Source organism: Typopeltis vanoorti, chromosome 18 (genome assembly GCF_054136105.1).
Source record: "Typopeltis vanoorti isolate ZY-2024b chromosome 18, IOZ_Tvanoo_1.0, whole genome shotgun sequence".
Lineage (NCBI taxonomy): Eukaryota > Metazoa > Arthropoda > Arachnida > Uropygi > Thelyphonidae > Typopeltis > Typopeltis vanoorti.
The window spans coordinates 63713028-63733468 of NC_143566.1; the positions used below are offsets into that span (position 1 = coordinate 63713028).

Below are 20441 nucleotides of genomic sequence, written 5' to 3' on the forward strand. Positions count from 1 at the left end.
GATCAGAGTCTTATACAACAGAATGATAAACCATTTTATCCCTGCAGGTCAGTGTCCTTCTCATTATTGCAGCAATCCTCTGTGTTACCTTCACTACCTTTGCAATATGTCCCCTAAATTTCAGGTTTCTATCAATCATCAACCCCAGATCTCTTGTCTCCCCTACTTCCTCCAGTTTCACTCCTCCCATAGAATAAATCAAATCTACTTTTTTCTTGATGTTATATTTAGTGCTTCATTATTCCATTAATTTAGACACTATGGCTAGCAATAACAAAAGCATGAGTTTGATTTTATTGCATATATCAAATACTTAAGTTTCAGAAATTATTAAGCAATTAGTATGAAATTACGTCTATCATGGAGAAGTAATTTTTCAATTTATAATCAAATGATTATAAAGTGAAATGTTATTTAAAATTATCTTTAAGACTGAACTTAGACATTTTCAAAATATAATATATAGAATTATTATTATTATAATAATTACAGCTATTTTGCCTGCTTCAGTTTAGGAGTGCCCCTGTTTAAATGTCATTGGCTATTTACTCATGGATTCTTAGGGCATTGTAGATGAAAATTTACCAAAAAGTATATGTAGTAGCATAAGAAATAGAAATTTACACATACCTTGTTCTGGGTATTGCGGCTTTTCCTCTTTCTGCGATGTTGAAAAACTACTGAGTGTGTGTGTGGGGGGGGGGGTAGGCAATTTGGGAGAATCAAGTTAGAAAAAACCTGGGTTTTTTTTTGTAATATATATAAACATATATATTATATTATATAGGGTGGGGAAAAGGTGAAAGGGTTGATTTTTTTTTTTTTTTTAAATAGGGAGGGGGGAAGGGGAAAGGTGGTTGACGGGGTGCGATCCATTTCGACTATTCTTGGTCGTCATCTGAACACATTGGGAAAGACTTATGTATGTGTATATATTACATATTACATTTTATGTATATTATTTCTGGGAGTTTTCCCAGAAATAATATACATAATATATAGAATAATTTCTCAAATGGTTATTTATTTACATAAAATACTCACTTCTCCATCTGACTTTCAGATATATGTTTATTGTTTTGAGAAGAAATATGCATCTCACCACGAGTGCTTAACTGTGAAGCAGAAGCTATAATATGCAAAAATACTAAAGTAAATAATTCACTGATTTCATTTAAAAGTATGTACTATATATTTAAATTTGTCAACTCTGTTAGTTTAATTATTATACTAAGAAAATGCACTATAAAAAATGTTGATGATTATAAAATTTTGCATCCAGTGGCATGTTCAATATGTTATTTCAATACATCATTAATAAGATATATATAAAAGCAATAATTAGTCATTTTTAAGTAGGATCTTCTTCTTCTGCAGCTTCTCCCACTTAAGTGGGGTCACTGTTGATAATGAGTCTCCTCCACACCTTCCTGTCTTGGGCTGTCACCACGTCCAAGTTCTTCATCCTCAAGTCCTCTTTTACCAGCTCCATCCATCTCTTCTTTGGCCGCTCAAGCTCCCGCCTTCCTTGCACATCGATCTGCATGACCCTTCTTCCCACATATTCGTCCTCCCTCTTCATCACATGACCAAACCATTTCAACCTTGCCTCCTGTATTTTCGCTCCTAAGTTCATAACTTTCACTGTTCCCCTGACATAGTAATTTCTCAGACGATCCTTTCTGGTCACACCGCACATCCACCTAAGCATTCTCATCTCTGTTACTTCCAGCCTGCTGATGTTATTTTTCCTCAGGGCCACAGTTTCTATAGCATATGTCATAGCTGGCCTCACTACTGTCCTATAGATTTTGCCTTTCGGATTGATCGGCACCCTCTTATGGCATAACACTCCAGCCATCTCCCTCCAGTTCCTCCAACCCGCTTGTATCCTGCATCCCACTTCCTTCTCAGCTCCTCCATCTTCTTCCACTGTTGAACCTAAGTATCTAAAGTCTCTCACCTTCCTGATGACATTTCCTTCCAGCTCCAGATCTGTCTCCTGTCTGCCGCCCACTGTGCAACAAATATACTCTATCTTACTTCTGCTCAGGCTCATACTCTTCTCTTCCAGTACTTTTCTCCATCTTTCCAGTTTAGTTACTGCTTCTCCTCTTAAATCTGCATACAACACTGTCCAAGGCGCATCTTCTCTCACCTCCTCTGTTACCACCTCCATCACAATATTAAACAGAAATGGACTTAATGCTGACCCTTGATGCAAGCCAACTGTTACTTGAAAACTTTCTGTCTGTCCCAGACAGGTCAGAACACTTGTCTTCACATTTCTGTACATCTCCCACACCAACCTGACATATTTCTCTGGAACCTTCTTCTCCCTCAGACACCTCCAGACTTCTTGCCTTGGCACTCTATCGTATGCTTTCTCCAGATCAAAAAATGCCAGATGTAGCTCCCTTTGTTTCTCTCGATACTTTTCCATCATCTGCTGTAACCCAAAGATAGCATCTGTTGTTGATCTACCAGGCATGAAGCCAAATTATTCCTTTGCAATCTCCACCTCCTTCCTCAATCTACCATTAAGAACCCTTTCTAAGATTTTCATTGTGTGGGACATCAACTTTATTCCTCTGTAATTTTTACAGTCTTGTGCATCCCCTTTACCCTTGTAGATGGGAACAAGAGTACTCTCCCTCCATTCCTCGGGTATATTTTCCTGTTGGCAAACTTTCATGAACAGGTCCCACAGCAGGTCAATTCCCTCTTCCTCCAGTGCCTTCCATGCCTCCACTGGAATTCTGTCGGGGCCCACTGATTTTCCATTCCTCATCCTCTTCATGGCCTCCGTCACTTCCACTCTACTGATGTTCTGCACCATCTCCTCAGAAGGCTGCCCATCTTCTCTGTGAGTCCTTGCATTTTCCTTATTCAAAAGTCCCTCAAAGTATATTTTCCATCTGTTTCTTATGTCCACATCCCTCCATAATACTCTTCCTTCAGCGTCTTTGATCTGCCTCACGTAAGATGTCCTTTGCTGCTTTATTTCTACATTTCGCTAGTTGGTAAATTTTTCTCTGTCCTTCCTTTGTTTCTAATTGATCATACAGATCTTGATATGCCATGGCCTTTGCCTGTGCCACAACGCTCTTAGCTTCTTGCTTTCTCTCTCTGTACACCTCTCTGTCCTCTTCCACTCTTGACTCATCCCACTTCTGCTTTGCCTTCCTCTTAGCTGTCACCGCCACTTGTACATTATTATTCCACCATCAACCCTCCTTCTGCTCTCTAATCTTTCCGGATGTCTCACCAAGCACCTCGATTGCACAGCTCAGGATTACTTTTGAATTATGTTTCCACCAATCTTGTACACTTTCCAGTTCATCCGAAATCCTCTCTAACACCCTCTCCCTAAAATGATTCCTCACACTCTCCTCTTTTAAGCGAAACCACTAATTGTCTTCATCTCATGGCATTCAGAGGTTCTTATCTTCGATCTTATTTTAAAGTCTGCGCACAGCAGTCAGTGTTGCTGTGCTACTTGATCTGTTGGAATTACTTTACAATTTGTCACAACCTTAAGATGTTTTCTTCTAGTCAAAATGTAGTCAATTTGTGAACTGTTGTTACCACTCCTAAATGTTATCAAATGTTTTTCCGTCTTGTAGAAAAACGAGTTCACAATTGCCAGATCAAACGCCACTGCAAAGCCCACAACTCTCTCTCCTTCCTGGGTCATCATTCCCACTCCGTGGTCACCATGCACCCTTTCACAGTCTCTATTCAGTCTCCTATGTGTCCGTTCAAGTCTCCTCTGACAATCACCATTTCATTTTCTTCCAGTTCCCTCATTTCTTCATCTAACACGTTCCAGAACTCATCTTTCTCCTCTGCTGTACAACCAACTTGCAGGGCATATACACATAATACATAAACCCGCTCTTCTCCAAGACCCAATTTCATTCGCATGATCCTGTCGTTCCTTCTACCCACTTCCAGTACTTTGCCCATCATTCTGCCACACACCACAATTCCTACACCATTTCTTCCCTCGTTATTCGCTCCAGAGTAGAACAATTTATATCCATCTCCCAGGTCCTTTTGCCTTTTCCCCCTTCCACCTTGTCTCCTGCACACATAAAATGTCCAACTTCCTCTTCATGTCTGCCACCGCTCTTCCCCTTCCAGTCATGCTTCCAACATTCAGTGTTCCCACTTGCAACATCCGCTCCACCTGCTGGGCTCGCTTCTTTAACCGCACCCACCCTTGATGCGATAGCCCTCGTCCACTTCTCGCAGCTGTAGGGTGATGTGGCTGTGCGTCGCTTAAGGGGTACACCCTAGCCCTTATATCATTTTCTCTTTGACTCATATCATAGTTTGAGCTGGCATTGAAGTTTTACGACCGGATGCCCTTCTTGACATCAACCCTCACCATTTATCCGGGCTTGGGAATGGCACCTATTGAGGCTAGCTTGCCTTCTTCAGTGGCTGCATAAGACGAAATGACTATATAAGTCATTTTTATGTAGGATATCTGTATTAAAATTCAGATATTCCTCGGTTATCAACTTTTATTCATTTCAGACAAATTATGGAGACTACAACCGTGTTAGAAATAAGTATTTTAATTTCCCAACATTTCGACCTTCATATTAAGGTCATCATCTGGAGTTCTATATACACAGAGACAAACTATATTACATTTCACATAGTGTGCTAACGAGATAATAATTTGATCAACAGTGATTCTACTGGCCTGACCTCCAGTGAAAAAAATAATAATAATAAAAATTAAAATTAAAATTAAAATTAAATAAATGAAATAAAATAAAATAACTACATCAAAACCATATTCTTTATGACAACATCTGACAAAAGATTTTTCATATAGACAGTTTTATTACAGCAAAAGTCATGTCCTAATTTAAAATGAGAATTGTTATATCAGATTTAAGATTCTGGATTACCTACAGTCCTATTTATAATTAACTCTTAGAGAGAAAGGTTATGCAGTAGAATATGTGCCTTCCATATTCTTGGGAGTTTTAAACCATCATTATTGTTAAGATTAGTGTGGTCGATAAGAATTTCACAGACCTCCTTAAATTTATGTTCATATTATGTTTTGGTGTGATATATTCAATAGATGCTTTTCTAATCACTTCTATGTAAAGTAATCAGGACATGATCAGAAAGGTCAGCTTTACCATAGCTATTAAATTTAATGTGCCGTTTATGTTCCTTTTTTGTGATTTTCACAGCTGTAGTGGTGAAATTGTTAAAATTAAATCTGGACACCATAATCACTAGAGCTGATAACAGCAATGCCACAGTTATTTTAAACCAAACAACATATTTAGAAAAAATTAATCTAATAGTCTCAGACGACAGCACCTATCAACGTGTTAATTATAACCCAACCAATCGGATAAAAAGAAAACAGAAAAACTACTTAAATCAGTCATTTCTTGGCCCAAAGACACAGTTAAAAAATTACTTCCATATTACACTCATTCCTCGAGAATTTATGGTTTACCAAAGATTCTCAAACAAAACGCATCACTCCGCCCGATAGTTGAAGGCATAGACACCCCCAATTATCACCTAGTCAAGAAACTAGTGTCAACACTCAAGGAGTTGGTAGGTCATTCCCCCTCCTATATTAAAAATACACACTTTATAAACAAAATCAAAGACACCACAGTGGAAAAAGATGATTTATTAGTCAGTATTGACATCTGTGCCCTCTTTACAAATGTCCCAATTAATGACACCCTTCAATTACAGGATAATTCCCTCCCAATATCACAGTGCTCTTTGCACATGTACTACGTTCTGGCTATTTTGTGTGGCAAAACACTTTCTACCCAATTGCTAACTTTTATATGGAATATTTTGAGCAACAGGCTTTAAAACCAAAAGTCTGGCTTAGATACATCGATGATGTTTTTGCCATTTGGTCCCATGGCCACCAAACATTAGACACTTTCCTCAGCCACCTAAACAAACAACATAAACGCATACAATTCACGACTGAGACTGAAAAGCAGAACACACTTCTTTTTCTATACACTTGTCACATGTCTTCGTTCTGGCAGTCTTTCCTTCACTGTTTACTGGAAACCTACACATACTGGCCAATATATACAAAAACTCCTACCACCAGCAACACATAAACTAAGTGTCACTAATCCACTAAAAAACACAGCTTTGAAGATTTGCACCAATGAACATGCACTTAAAGATGAATCAAAAGTTATCAGCAATGCCTTCCTAAAAAATGGCTACACTCAAAATACTTCAACAAAATTCTTCGCAAGACCTCACTTAAAAACAAAAATAAATTAGACTACAATAAAACTGTAACCATTCCATACATTAAAGGGAGATCAGATAAAATAAACAGAATACTACAGAAATACAACTTAAAGATGGTTTAAAGCCAACTTTAAACCTCCTACAAAAATTAAAGAACTTACTCAACTCATCCAAGGATCCACTTCCTCTGCTGTCCCACCGTGGAGTATACCATATTCATTGTACCTGTAATTTGCCCTACATAGGGGAAACAGGACGCACAATTCCTATCAGAAAAAAGGAACATAAATGGGACATTAAATTTAATAACTATGGTAAAGCTGGCCTTTCTGAACATGCCCTGAATACTTTACATAGAACTGACTGGAAAAGCATCTGTTGTATACATCACACCAAAACGTGGTATGAACGTAAATTTAAGGAGGCCTGTGAAATTGTTATCAACCATCCTAATCTTAACAATAATGATGGTTTACAAATCCCAAGAACATGGAAGGTACATATTCTACCTGCATAACCTTTCTCCCTAAGAGTTAATTCTAATTAAGACTATAGGTAATCCAGGATCTTAAATCTAATATAATAATTCTCATGCTAAATTAGGACATCACTTTTGCTGTAATAAAACTATCTATATGAAAAAATTTTTCTCTGATGTTGTCATAAACAGAATATAGTTTTGATGCAGATATTTTATTTTTTTTTTTTTTCACTAGAGGTCAGGCCAGTAGAATAACCGTTAATCAAATCATTGTCTCTTTAGTATACTATGTGAAATGTAACATAGCTTGTCTCTGTATATGTATGTGTATACTTCAGATAGTGACCTTAATATGAAGGTAGAAACATCGGGAAATTAAAATAATAATTTCTGACATGGTTGTAGTCTCCATAATTTGTCTGAAATGAATGCCTGATCACTGTGTAACACTAATGGAAAGGATCTACTTTTATTAATACACTTTCTAAAGTATTTATCAAAGAGTATCTTAATTTTTTTTTTTTTGAGTTTCAAGTAAACCTTACCATTAAAAAGGTAAAGAAGGGCTGAGTGAACTAGTAAAGAAGATGTGGTTATACAGAGATGAAATGATAATCAGTCAGCATGCGATGGATAACTAAATTCACTCACTTTACCTCATTGACAATGTGAAATGTTGATGCCTACCTCTAACAATTGCTGAAAAGAAATACAAAGCAAAATATACTTTATATACCATCTTTTTCAGACAATACGATGCACCCCAAATTTATGAGACATTTTTTCGTATAATACATTTCGCAAACCTTTAATTTCGTTTATTATTACCATAACTTGTACCAGCAGCATCCAGTTTATCTTCACTTATCTCAGCACTATCACTCGTCTCGTTACTGTCACTTTTCGTATTATTGTCTGAACTATTGTTATCACTCTCTTCAAAAACTAAGTCATCTTCAGTATCATCCATCACGTTACTTATGCCGCATTTTTCAAAAGACTTAGTAATCGTCTCGTCCATTCAAAACCACATATGCTCGCCCACTAACTGTTATTGACGCCGGTAAAGTTTTTGTATGTAAATTGGGAATTCCCACATATGCAGTGAGACACGTGTTTGGCTCGCATCGAAAACATGGGACCCAAGACTTACCCGGTATCACCTACCTACGGACCATAAGACACACCCCAATTCTAAGTTGATTTCTCTATATAAAAAGGTGTGTCTTATGGTCCGAAAAATATGGTATAACTTATAACATCATGTATTAATTATTACACAAGTATCTCCATTGAGTCAGAAAACTCATCACAAGAAATGTCTCTGATGAAATACTAACAACCACCTCTGGAAACCCATTCACCACCCTCCAAGCAAAAGATCTAGTCCTAACACCTTTGCTAACCACAATCTTACATATTTTCCACTGGTGACCCTTTGTTCTCTCCCTTCCTGCCATGTATTGAAAAAACGTCTTCTGTGTAAATCCTATAAAACCATTTTAATAACTTATGTTTCTATGATGTATTTTCTTTTATACCTATCAGCTAGTTTTTGAAGCCCATAGACCATCAATCTCTTCTCATAAGGAGCATTCCATAGACCTGCCACACAACCTTTGTCATTCACTTCTGGATCCTCTCCACCATTTCTTCATCAGTCACAGAATCCAGATGACCAGATCTGCACGCAGTAATCCAGATGTAGCTTTATATAGAGGAACAATAACCTTTTTATCTGATGTGCTGTTTTGGTTACTTTCGCAATATACGCTCTAAACTTCAACTCCCTCTCCACAATCACCCCCAAATTCCTGGCTTCAGTTTTCTGCAGTTCAGTTCCATCAACATAGTACAAAGTTTGTGATATTTTCTTCCCACAGTGCATCACTTTGTACTTGGCCACATTACATTGAGAGGCATTTACCTTTGCCCATTCTGCTAGTTAATTGAAGTCTTTCAGCAGGATCTCGACATCACCTCTATCTATCATTGCTCTTCCCAGTTTCGCATCATCAGCAAACAACTGAATATTTCCTGTTAAATAATTTCCTATATCACTGATGTACAAATGAAACAACAGAGGACCAAGTACTGTACAGTATGGTACACCACTGGTCACCTGCCTTATCCTAAATTCCTCCATAAACTACTCTTTGATATCTGTCCAACCAACACTTTAATCAAAATCACCAGATTCATATCCATCCCCCATTTGCTCCAATTTATGCAACAGAGTTCTATGTGGAATCTTGTCAAATGCCTTTACAAAATCTAGCAACATTATTGACCATTTTTCCTTATTCAACTCAATTGTCACTTTATTATAAAAAGCAAGCAAGTTACCAAGGCAAGACCTACCCTTCACAAAACCATGTTGTCCCTTATAGAATATCACATTCCTATCCACTGAATCCTGAATTCTGTCTTGCACCAATTTCTCTGATGGTTAATCACCACCACTCCTGGGATGCTGATTGCTCTATAATCTGCTACTTCCGTCTTGGAGCCTTCTTTATGCAGTGGGACTATTTTGTCCTCTTTCCACTCCATTGGTACCTTCCCAGTACTGAGACTTAATTAACAGCTTAGTCAGAGGAGCTGATAATTCTCTTGCACATTCTTATAATACATGGGCTGATATGCAATCTAATCCCATGGCTGTGTTCGTATTGAGGTTCTGCAATATTTTAAGCACCTCCATCTCTTCAATCTCTCTCTCTCTCTCTGCTCCTATTAGTCAATGTTACATCTGTCACCTAGATGGTTCATCCCTGGAAAATGCTCATTCAGTCATTCAACTATTTGGCCTGGTTCTATCACCTCCCCAACATCAGCACTTTTTAAAGTCATCCTTCCATAGTTATTATTCCTTTTACTTGCCACATAGCAAAAGAACTCTTTTGGTCTTACCAGCTAGCTTTGGCCTTCCTTACCATACAGGTCACTTTTACCTTACTACACTTACCATACATGCCCATAAGCAGTATAAGCCGGTGCCTTATACTGCTTATGGGCATGCTGATTATTATTAATTTTTATTACCTTATAATCACTCCACAACCTTTTCTTTGTGTGCAACTCTTGCTTAATGAAGCTATTTACCCATCTAACTCCTACCTGATTTATCCTTCTGACTCTAGTATACAGTCTGATATTGCTTTCTTCAAACACTCCTTGACCTTCTTATATACCATGCCCTGCTGAAAGCTGACTTCTCAGCTTGTCATAATCATTTGCTCTGTAATTTCACATATATCCTTATTAAAAGAAAATTCTACATATCTGACAATTTCCCAGTTAACACTCCAAGCAGTATAGCTGGATTGGTTAGTGTTCTCTGATGCTATGATCAGATCCAGCACTCTCAAATATTGTATCTCCTCCATTACGTGCTGTCTCAGGTAATTATCTCTCAGCAGCTGTATAAATTCCATTTCCTTCCTACATGTGACCATTCCTCCTACCAATCTATGTCCCCATAGTTGAAATTCCCCATAACAATTATTGACCTGTACACATCATGTTAATTTGCAAATGCATGACATTTACATTCCTCCTTATATGTCCTAGATTATAGTAGTAACCAATTCATATTTAGTCCTGTTGGCATCTATCTCAAGCTAGATAGCTTCAAATGAACTGTACTCTGAATGCCTGTTCCTGATGTACTTCTACTCTTATTGGCTTTAATTCCTCTTCTACCATTAGCAAAACTCCTCTCTCTGTCTCTCTCTCCGGTTGCTTCTGTCCTCTCTGAAGACAACATATCCCTTGCATTTTATTCCTATGACCATATCATCCTTGGGCAACCACGTCTCACTCATGCCTATAACTTTTGGTCCAGTAGTGCTAGCCAAAACCAAAACTTCTTGCCCTTATTTAAAGTACTTCTGGTATTAGTATATGTGGGTGGTCTGAAAAGTTCTCGGCCTAACGATGAAAAAACAAATTTATAATTTCAAAATTATTTTTATTTTTCCACATAATCTCCCTTAAGACTAATACAATTATTACAGAAATGCTCCAGCACCATTATCCTGTCCCTGTAGTGGTTCTCAGTAAGATCTGCAAAATACCCCTCTACAGCTGCAATCACCTCTTGACAAATCTGGGGAATAGGGTGAACGTTCCAACAAATCATAGTGTAGATCCCTTAATTTTCTTATTGCCAAAACACCTTTGTGGGCAGGTGCATTGTCCTGATGATTTTTTTTCTTCTGCAAAACAGGTCTTTTCTCACAAATTTTTTCGTCTAGTCTGGTTAAAAGATTGGAATAATATTCCTCGGTTACTGTTTTACCCATTTCAAGATAATTAATAAACAAAATGCCATTAGCATCCCAAAACACCAATGCTAGGACCTTGTCTTCTTTGGCGCTGAACAACCAGCTTCTGTTTTGACTGTCGTTTGGATTGTGGTATATACTGGTGAATCCAAGTCTCATCCATAGTAATAAATCGATGCACAAAATCAGTTTTATTCTTGTTAAAATGCTTCGAGTACTGTTCAGAGATTTTCATGCAAGTGCTTTTTTGATCTGCGCGGTACCCATCTTGCACAAAGCTTTTTCATTTGCAATTCTTCATGCAAAATGTATCCTACATGTTCTTCTGAAATGCCTATCGTCTCAGTTTCATGCACTTTCATCAATTTCATGCACTTTGACTTGCCGGCCATCCAATACCATATCATGCATTGATCAATGATTTCTGGTGTTGTTACACTTTTTGAACGTCCTTTATGTGGATCATCTTCAAGGCTGGTACGGCCACGTTTAAACTCAGCAGCCCATTTCTTAATTGTCGATAACGAAAGAGAAGAGTGCCCATAAACTTTTATGACCTTCGAACGAATTTCTTTTGGCATTAAACCTTCTTTTACAAAGAATTTTATAACCACACAATACTCAATTTTATCCATTTCAAGGGATACAGACAACACTTTGGCTTCCGACAGCTGTATTAAAAAAACTACTTGATAGAATGACTTGCAATTTCACATTGATGCTTATGACAGATGTACCAACTTAGAAAAAAAAAAAAATCTTGCCAATAGTGTTGCCGTTTATGGTTGAGGCCAAGAACTTTTCAGACCACCCACGTAAATAAACTGCAATACCCCTTCTTCCCACAATCTCTCTTACACCTTGTCTTACTTAGCCTACTAAAGTTAAGAACCTGGTGTACTGCATTTTGCAAAATGTGACCACTCATCCACTTACTAACTTCTAGGTTGCCTGGACCTATGTTCACCTGCATCCTCCCTAAACTTTCTAGCTTCCCTGACTCTGTACTTCTGAACTTTTACTGAACAGCACCTTATCAAAACTCCTGAAACTAAATCCATTCAAATGCAAACCATCCCCATTATATAATCCTCATCCCTATCAAATTCACTCCACAAACCCCACACCATTCCTCCTACACAATCTGCACACTAATTCATTTTCAATCATAGCTCTCCATCTCAACTTGCCTCTATCATACTGTGACAAAAATTAGACTTTTACTTTTTCACTCTTCTTTTTTGCATGTACTAGCAACTCTTTCATCTCTTCTTGTATACCAAACTTGTCACCTGCTAAATCATTTGTACCAGCCAAAATAAACATCTCTTTCACCTTAACTCTCTGCAATCTCACAGCATCACTGACATCCTTAATCTTAACACCAGGAAAACACAATTTTGTTACACTCTCCTCAAGCACCCTTTTTATCAAAGAATTACCATACAAAATCTAACCCTTGTTCAGATGCTTTTGCTCTTTCATACTCTGCTTTCTCTTCCCTTTCTTTTGCTTCTGTGTCACACCATCCACCAGGCATTTCTCTAACCACTCAATCACATGTTTTGTTTTGTGGAGAATTCCACATAAGTGCACTAACTTTTCCATTACCATTTGATCATTCTCTATTTTCCACTGCGTTATTCATACCACTTATAACACTAATCTCATTATCACACATTTTGTATTTCAACTCACAGCTATCATTCTTCTTATTCTCTTCACACTTCTGGTATTTGCTCATGAAATGCTGATTCGCTCAAGAATCAAGCACACTATCCTTACAGGTAATCAAAACACTCATAAATATAATGATGTCCACTTACTACAAAATGTGTTTGAGTTTTGTTCTCCTTCCATATAATAATAATAAATAATATCTCTCATTCTGTGAAAGACATATATTTTGCACATGCTGTGGGGAACATATTCATGCATGTTAAAATTGCCTGCCTGCCATTGTTTTGTGCATCAGCACCATGATGCATAATAGAAAGCTTAGTAGAATTACTATGCAAACACTTTGCAAGAGTATATCATCCAGGTGGTAAAATTGCAGGAATGGGGGAACCAATAGCTTATATGGGAACTGAGGTGAATGAAATGGAGGTGAATGGTATATTACAGAACCTTAATGTGAATACATCTGTGGGATTGGATGGTATACCAGCTCAAGTCTTACGTGAGGTGGCAAAGGAATTGTCAGTGCCCTTGACCATATTATTTAATTTAAGTCTCAGCTCTGGGTTAGTCCCAAAGGGGTGGAAAGAGTGGAAAATAGTTCCAATGCATAAAGGAGGCTCCAAGACTGCTGTTGCAAATTACCGACTGATCAGCATATCAGGAGTTGTTGTTAAGGTATTGGAGAAATTTGGAGAAGTCAAGAGCAAAATACAGGAATGGATAGATGGACATGAGATACTGAATGGGGAGCAGCATGGTTTTTTGAAGGGTTGATCATGCCTCAGTAACTTGTTCACGTTTTATAATACAGTGATGGTAGAATTTGATAAGGGTAATGGTTTACAGTGATACTGCTGGACTTTGCAAAGGCCTTTCACAGGATACCACATGGAATTCTAATCAGTAAACTGCAGCATGTGGGGATGGATATAGGGTTGGTGAGATGAATAGGAGGGTGGTTGATGGAGAGATATCAGAGGGCAGTTTATTCAGGAGTAGAGTCCAAAAGAAGGCCTGTTGCTAGTGATGTGCCACAGGATTCTGTTCTTGGACCACTGCTATTTAATTTGTTCATTAATGATATAGGAAAGGATCCGAGAGGAACTGTTTATTTATTTGCTGATAATGCAAAGTTGGGTAAAACAATAGTGAATACACATGATGTAAAATTTTGAAGGATGATTTGGATAGATTGGCAGACTGGGCTAAGGAGAATGGATGTCAGTTTAATGTGACAAAGTGTAAGGTTATGTATGCATTTTGGGGTGAAAAGATTAGCAGCAGTATACCACATTGGTGGAACTGTACTCCAGGAAATTGACGAAGCCAGAGATTTGGGAGTGTTGGTGGATAGGGAGTTGAAGTTTAGGGGGCACATAACAAAAGTGGCTAAATCAGCTCATCATATCACTTGGTTACTGAAGAATACATTGACGAGCAGAGATAAGCAGGTTATTGTTCTTCTTTATCAAGCATTGATAAGACACCATCTTGACCACTGTGCCTGGATCTGGGTGCCAGGATTTCGTCTTGATGGGGAGGAGGTAGAGAGGATCCAGAGGCGAGTGACCAAGATGGTAGCTGGTCTATGGAATGAACCTTGCGAGAACAGGTTGAAGATCTGTGGGTTACAGAAATTGGTGGATAGGCAGAGAAAAAGGGGTGATATGATTGAAACAGTCAAATTACTGAAGGGTTTTTAAAAGATTGATTCAGAGGAAATTTTTCATAACAGGTCTGGTGGTGGGAGAACTACGGGCCATCCATGGAAACTGAGCACGAGTGTAGTTAGCAAGGGTGTTAGAACTAGGTTTTTTATTTGAAGAGTGGTGAATGAGTGGAATAAGCTCCCAAAATCTGTTGTGGGTGCCATGACTGTGAATGAGTTCAAAGCAAAGTATGATAGATGCTGTACAAATGTTGAATAGTTCTTGACATGATGTTTAGGGCCTCCCTCGATGAGTCTAAGGACTCCTTGGAGTCACCAGTAATAATAATAATAAAAATATTAAACATTTTTATTGTGTATAAACAAGAAAACAAATATTAAACCTTTGAGAATTAAGCACACTATCCTTACAGGTAATCAAATACTCATAAATATAATGATGCACTTAATTTTTTAAAATTTTTATTTGTAAGATGAATAATGGTAAGATGAATATAAGAAGATGACTGAAAAGAGCAAAGATAATGAAAAATATGATGATGGTAAAGTTGTGTGAGAAAGAACTGCAGTATAACATGTATTCCATGTTATACAATTTGCTGTTTGAATATGTTTCAGATAACAAATAGTATAAAAGTAAGTAATATTCCAAGGATTATTACTTAGTAATAATAACTTGGATAATATAATTTAATTATATGCAAAATGGTTTTACTGATAATATTTAAAGTATCAAATATACCTTCAGTGTTCGGCACTTTGCAATATTTTTCCAGTGTAAAAGTCTTCTCCTGTGGTAATTTTCTTTTTTTGTTTGTACAGTTGTTGTCTAAGCCAACTTTGTGAGAAGGATGTTTCTTAATTTCTGGCATTAAAAGCTGAACTGGCTGCATAGATAAATTAAATGAAAATGCATAAAATCTTTCTAAGAATATAAATATATGAAATAAGATTTTTTTTTAAATTAAGTCACAAACAAATTTCATTAAACTAGCTTCATAATCATAAATGGATAAAAAAAAGTTCAAAAAATTCAAGATATATTAGTTGCTATTAATCAATAAAAATATTATCTTCATTAAAGGAAAAAAAAAAGAAGTTTCTCTTCCCTCATCCTCCTTATTATGCCACAATGAAGTAATTTTGTCACGTTTACCACATTTGATTCGCTAGAGTTTTATTGATTAATAATCACCTGAGTGTGTGTCTAATGTTTTGTATAATACTGATTTAGTGTGAACAAGGTGTTTTCAGATATATATAATTAATCATTTTTTTTTTATCTAAGATCAGTATTGTGTATTATACATGAGCAAAATTAAGATGGCAAATGAAATCAGAGCAACAAAGAGAAACCTATAGGTTAAGTAGAATATGTAAGTGTAATGTTTATGAATGACACAGTGTCAAGAGTACAATATGTATGACAGGGAAAATGTGAATAATGTGGTTATAACTAGAAAAGGATAAAAAGGAATGAGAAATATGTTTATATTATAAACATATAATTATATGATTATTATAATATGCTAGTGAAGTATGAGACTTCACTGAGTGAGAGCATGTACAAGCAGTGGTTAACAGAGACAAGCAAAATAATGTTAAAGAACACAATGTACAACTTAATGTGAGGGAGAGGTAAGAAAAAATTCAAACTCAAATGTAAGCGCTAGTAAGCATGAGAATCAGTGAGCAAATGAATGTAAGAATTAAAAGCAGGGCTGATGAAGTTGAGAAATTAAGTATATACATAATATTAGGTAAGTGAGGGATAGAAGTGAAAAAACAAGTGAAAAGGACAAAGTAAAGATAAGCAAAAGAAGTAAAATATGATTCAAGTATTGTATGGGAGATGCCATTATTAGAGGTGTGATGAATGAGAGGATGCATATATTTGTTTTCTGGGAGAAGCTGAACATCATGATGGATACTTTGGAAATGATGTATATGTAAACAGGACATTTAAGATAATGTTAAGATGAATATAAGATGACTGAAAAGAGTAATAATAGTCAGGCGGAGCAAAAATAATGAGGGAGATGATGGCAGAGCTGTGTGAAAAAGGACTGCAGTTTGTGGCATGAATATAAAATAAAATATCAACAGAAAAACAATAGTTTACACTTGAAAGGGTCTGGTGTAGGATATCCAAAGAGGATGTTCTTATGAGAGACAGACAGAGAGGGAGCACGTAAGTGTAATGGGAGAAATGAAAGTGAGTCTGAATGGACTGAAAGACCAAGATAAAAAAAAAAATATATATATATATATATATATAAAAAAAAGAGGATATTAAGAAATATTTGTGTGATACACGAGTACACTGCACACAGAAAAGAGGAGATTAAGGAGTATTTGTGAATTTATGAATAGAGAAAAATAAAAGAAGGAATCAAGAAGTGAGACAGGAGGATGTATACACAAGATGGGCAGGAAGGCACAGAATAAAGAACATGAAACTCAGACAGGTTATGTGTATCTATGAGTGCCAACAAAAACAAACAAGCTTTGCATAAGGAATTATTATTATAATAACCAATAACTCATGAAGGAAGAGTCTCTTCCAGGTCATACAATACCCAAATACACATATCTATCTTTTAAAAGATTCACCAAGAGTACTCAACACCTACTGGCACCATGTTTTGCACATTTGCTATATGCTATGAGAAGCTAGACCTCAAATTATTGCTAACTGCACCCTTACTCATTCCTGGGATGACCTTCATGACTTGCACAACACACACAAAGACAGACACAGAAAGAGATTGATATCTCATATTTTATAGTTTAACTTTTTTTTTTTTTTCAATGTGTTGTTCCCATCCGTGGAAGGTTATTATAAACCTATAGTACATTTTGTACCATGAGTGGCCTAAAAAATTTTTTTTTGCATTTTTATCAATTTTGTATATATTTTTGTAATTTATTTATTTATTTTTACATAGCCTGGAAACCTGCTCTAGGGACCAAACATGGAACTTTTTCAAGCCACTTCAGGCCCCCAATAAGTGGGCCAATAATCTCACACACTGGACAATGAAATCTATCTCCCACCTAAAGACAATTAGAAATATCCATGCCCATGGTGGGATTCGAACCCGCAACCTGTTGGCTGGAGAGCATGTACACTAACCACTCGGCCAACCAGGCTGACTAATTACCCAAACAGAGTGGATGAAATATATGAACCATTTTACACTTTAATTCATGCTTTTCTATGTATGTTAACTTCCATTTTTCAACAGCACATTTCATATCCACGTTTTGGTCAATAGATATACACATTATGACTGGCACACACATTAACAGAATGAAGACACATACAAGAATGAATTAAACAATGACAGTTTAATTAACGACTTAAATATTTTGTATCTGTCACAGTGACAGCACTGGTACAATGTATACTAATATGCATATAGGCCACACAAAGCCAAGTAGAAATTATTAGACTTAAAGACTGAAATTCTGGAAAAGGCACCTTGGTTATTGAGCACTTAAGAATTATGGTTTTCCATACCATGGAGAGTTTCACATAATCATTTTATTAAAGCTCAGTGAGTTTTTAGGATTAGCTGCAGATTAAAAAAGTCTGTGAAACCATAATTTTTAGATCTCCTACTCAAAAACCAAATTTTCATTAAAAACATTCTATCTCCAAGAAATAGTTCCAAAGAACAATCGAGTTAAAAGATTGTTTTTTTTTTTAATAGACTCACTCCAATCACTTTCTGTTTCTGCCTGATGCCTTTTCTCTATGTAAATGAGGAATGATGTATAGCTTCAAGACAATGAGCAGCTTCTGGTTAACGTCTATACACAGTTCAGCTTTAAACTTACCACCCACTTACTGTTATCCTCTTTTTCCATCTTTTGCTGTTTGGAACAGGTTTTATCACACTTTATTTTTCCCTATGGACTACTGATATCAACACATTTTTTCTTTCTCCTCTACTTTCCCACACAGCACATATGTGCATAGGTTAGAAACCTATTTAAGCATCAATAAAAAAAAGTAACTAAATAAAAATATCACAATAAGTGAAAAAGAAGCTATTTCAGTAATTTAAATATCTGTTTAGTAATTATGTATGCAAAAACTGAGAGTTCAATTATGAACAATATAATTTTATGTGAAATGAATACTATGGTTAGACTTTTTGCTGCAAGATTTCTGTCTTATCTCTGATGAAAAACAGCAGTTCAAAAGCAGTTCAAAATATAGGTTTCACTGTCAAGCCAGTGAAACCTAAATGCATTAATAAAAGGCAAACATATGGGCTCATGAGCTGAGTTAATTTATGTCTATTAAGTAGTGCTAACCAAGGCAATCGCCATGCCAAAGGTTATGTTCTCATGAGCTCTCTCAAATGATAATTTTGAATCTGGCTAAAAAATATAAATGGATATCTAATAGGCAAGCTTAGGTGCTGAACATTATTCATAACTTATTTTAATGATATTAACACCACCAAATAAACTATTTTATAATAAAAAAAAAGATGTTTATTAACTGGCTTATATTTGACTGAATATGAAATTAGCATCTTCCGAGCACAAAGCAGCATGTCATAATTTACATGCAACATTGTAACAGATTTCAAGTCCTAATTTAGTGCCCTCTAATGTTTAAAAAAAAAATAGTAATAATAAAAATATTACACCTATGTAGGACTTGATCTTAAGATAACAGTGTCACCCAAATTTTTGGCAAATTAATACAACCATACTTGTTCAGGTTATGAGAAGTCTTCATAGCTATGTCTGACTAAAAATAATCTTTCTGACCTGTAATGACTTCTGTAATACACATTTGTTTTCTTCCATCTAATCCTGTGTGAAGGGGGTGCCCAAGGTGTGGGCTGCCAGTCTTGACTTGCCATAATAATGCTGGCAAATGTACTTTTTATGTTCTCCAAGGTGGATGTTAACAGATCTTCCTGTCTGTCCATAGTAGGTCAAGCCACAGTCACAAAGAACTTCATACACTCCAGAATATGCTAGGGGATGGAGTTTATACTTGGGAGAGTAGATCAGAGTTGCTAATTTAACATGTGGCCTGAATGTGGTGTGAAGGCCATGTTTCATTAGTACTTTGGCTATCTTTTCTGATATACATCTGGAATAGGAATAGTGAGGTTTTGTTCTTGTGTTAGAGGAGGGAGAAGTAATGGGCTATGTAGTATTTTATTTATTTTGTAGCCATTGGCAAAGAAAGTACGGCACAGATATTTAAGTCCTGTGGAAAGAGCTGCGTCTGCATGGTTAGCCTAGTGGCTATGCGCTTTGCAACCATATGCCTGGGAAAGGAGTATCCTGGGTTCGATTCCCATCACTGATGTGAGGAGCTTAGGACCTTTCTCAGACATAGCCAAGTTAGTCAGTCTTGGGCACGGACCTCAGGGTTTTTCTCCCCAGTTTATCTGGGGTTTTTCCTCCCACAAGCAGGCAAACCAGTCTTAAGAACATAACGCTTCTACAGACATAGGATACACCGGGAGGCATAGGGACAACCACCTTATTCTCATATAACAGTTGTGGTTGTTGGAAGTTAATTTTCCACTTGGTTAGAATATAATAAATTTAGTTTAATCCTTTATCTAAATGTAAGCAAACAAAGTTTGTGCCTGAAGTATCTTCAGGACTGAGGCAACTCGTAGTCAAGGTGGACCAAGCTCTCATCACTCCTTGTCTCAGTATCTCCCATAATGCAAAGCACATCTCCTTGCAGACATGTATAATGCTATGCATTAAGGGAAGGGCCACTACTCAGACTAGTTTTGACCTTTATTGAGGTCTCGTCAGTGTGAGCTAGACCCAGAAGTGGTGATATTAAGGCAGAGGTAATGGAGAAGTCATATTTACTTACACAAGTTGCCAAAAGGTGTATCCCCTTATTATTAAATTACTCTGGATTTAGAGAAAAATGATGGAAGTCTTACCAAGTTATTATAGTCTAACCAAGTGGAAAATAAACATCCAACATCTTTCTCTCTTAATCCTGGTTTTTAAGTTGTAATGGTATTTAAGGCTAAAC

The 20441-nt window shown here is 36.6% G+C and overlaps 1 protein-coding gene across 3 annotated transcripts in view; it reads right to left on the reverse strand.

Moving 5' to 3' along the window:
- LOC150096718 (PMS1 protein homolog 1-like) overlaps positions 1-20441 on the reverse strand; it is a 269065-nt gene that overhangs the window by 78553 nt on the left and 170071 nt on the right. For all 3 annotated transcript variants that reach the window (XM_090407892.1, XM_090407891.1, XM_090407890.1), the window contains 2 exons: positions 15144-15288; positions 1045-1129 (listed from right to left, as the gene is read on the reverse strand). In XM_090407892.1, coding sequence (XP_090264018.1) covers positions 1045-1129; positions 15144-15288 — 230 coding nt within the window. The remainder of the gene's footprint in view (positions 1-1044; positions 1130-15143; positions 15289-20441) is intronic.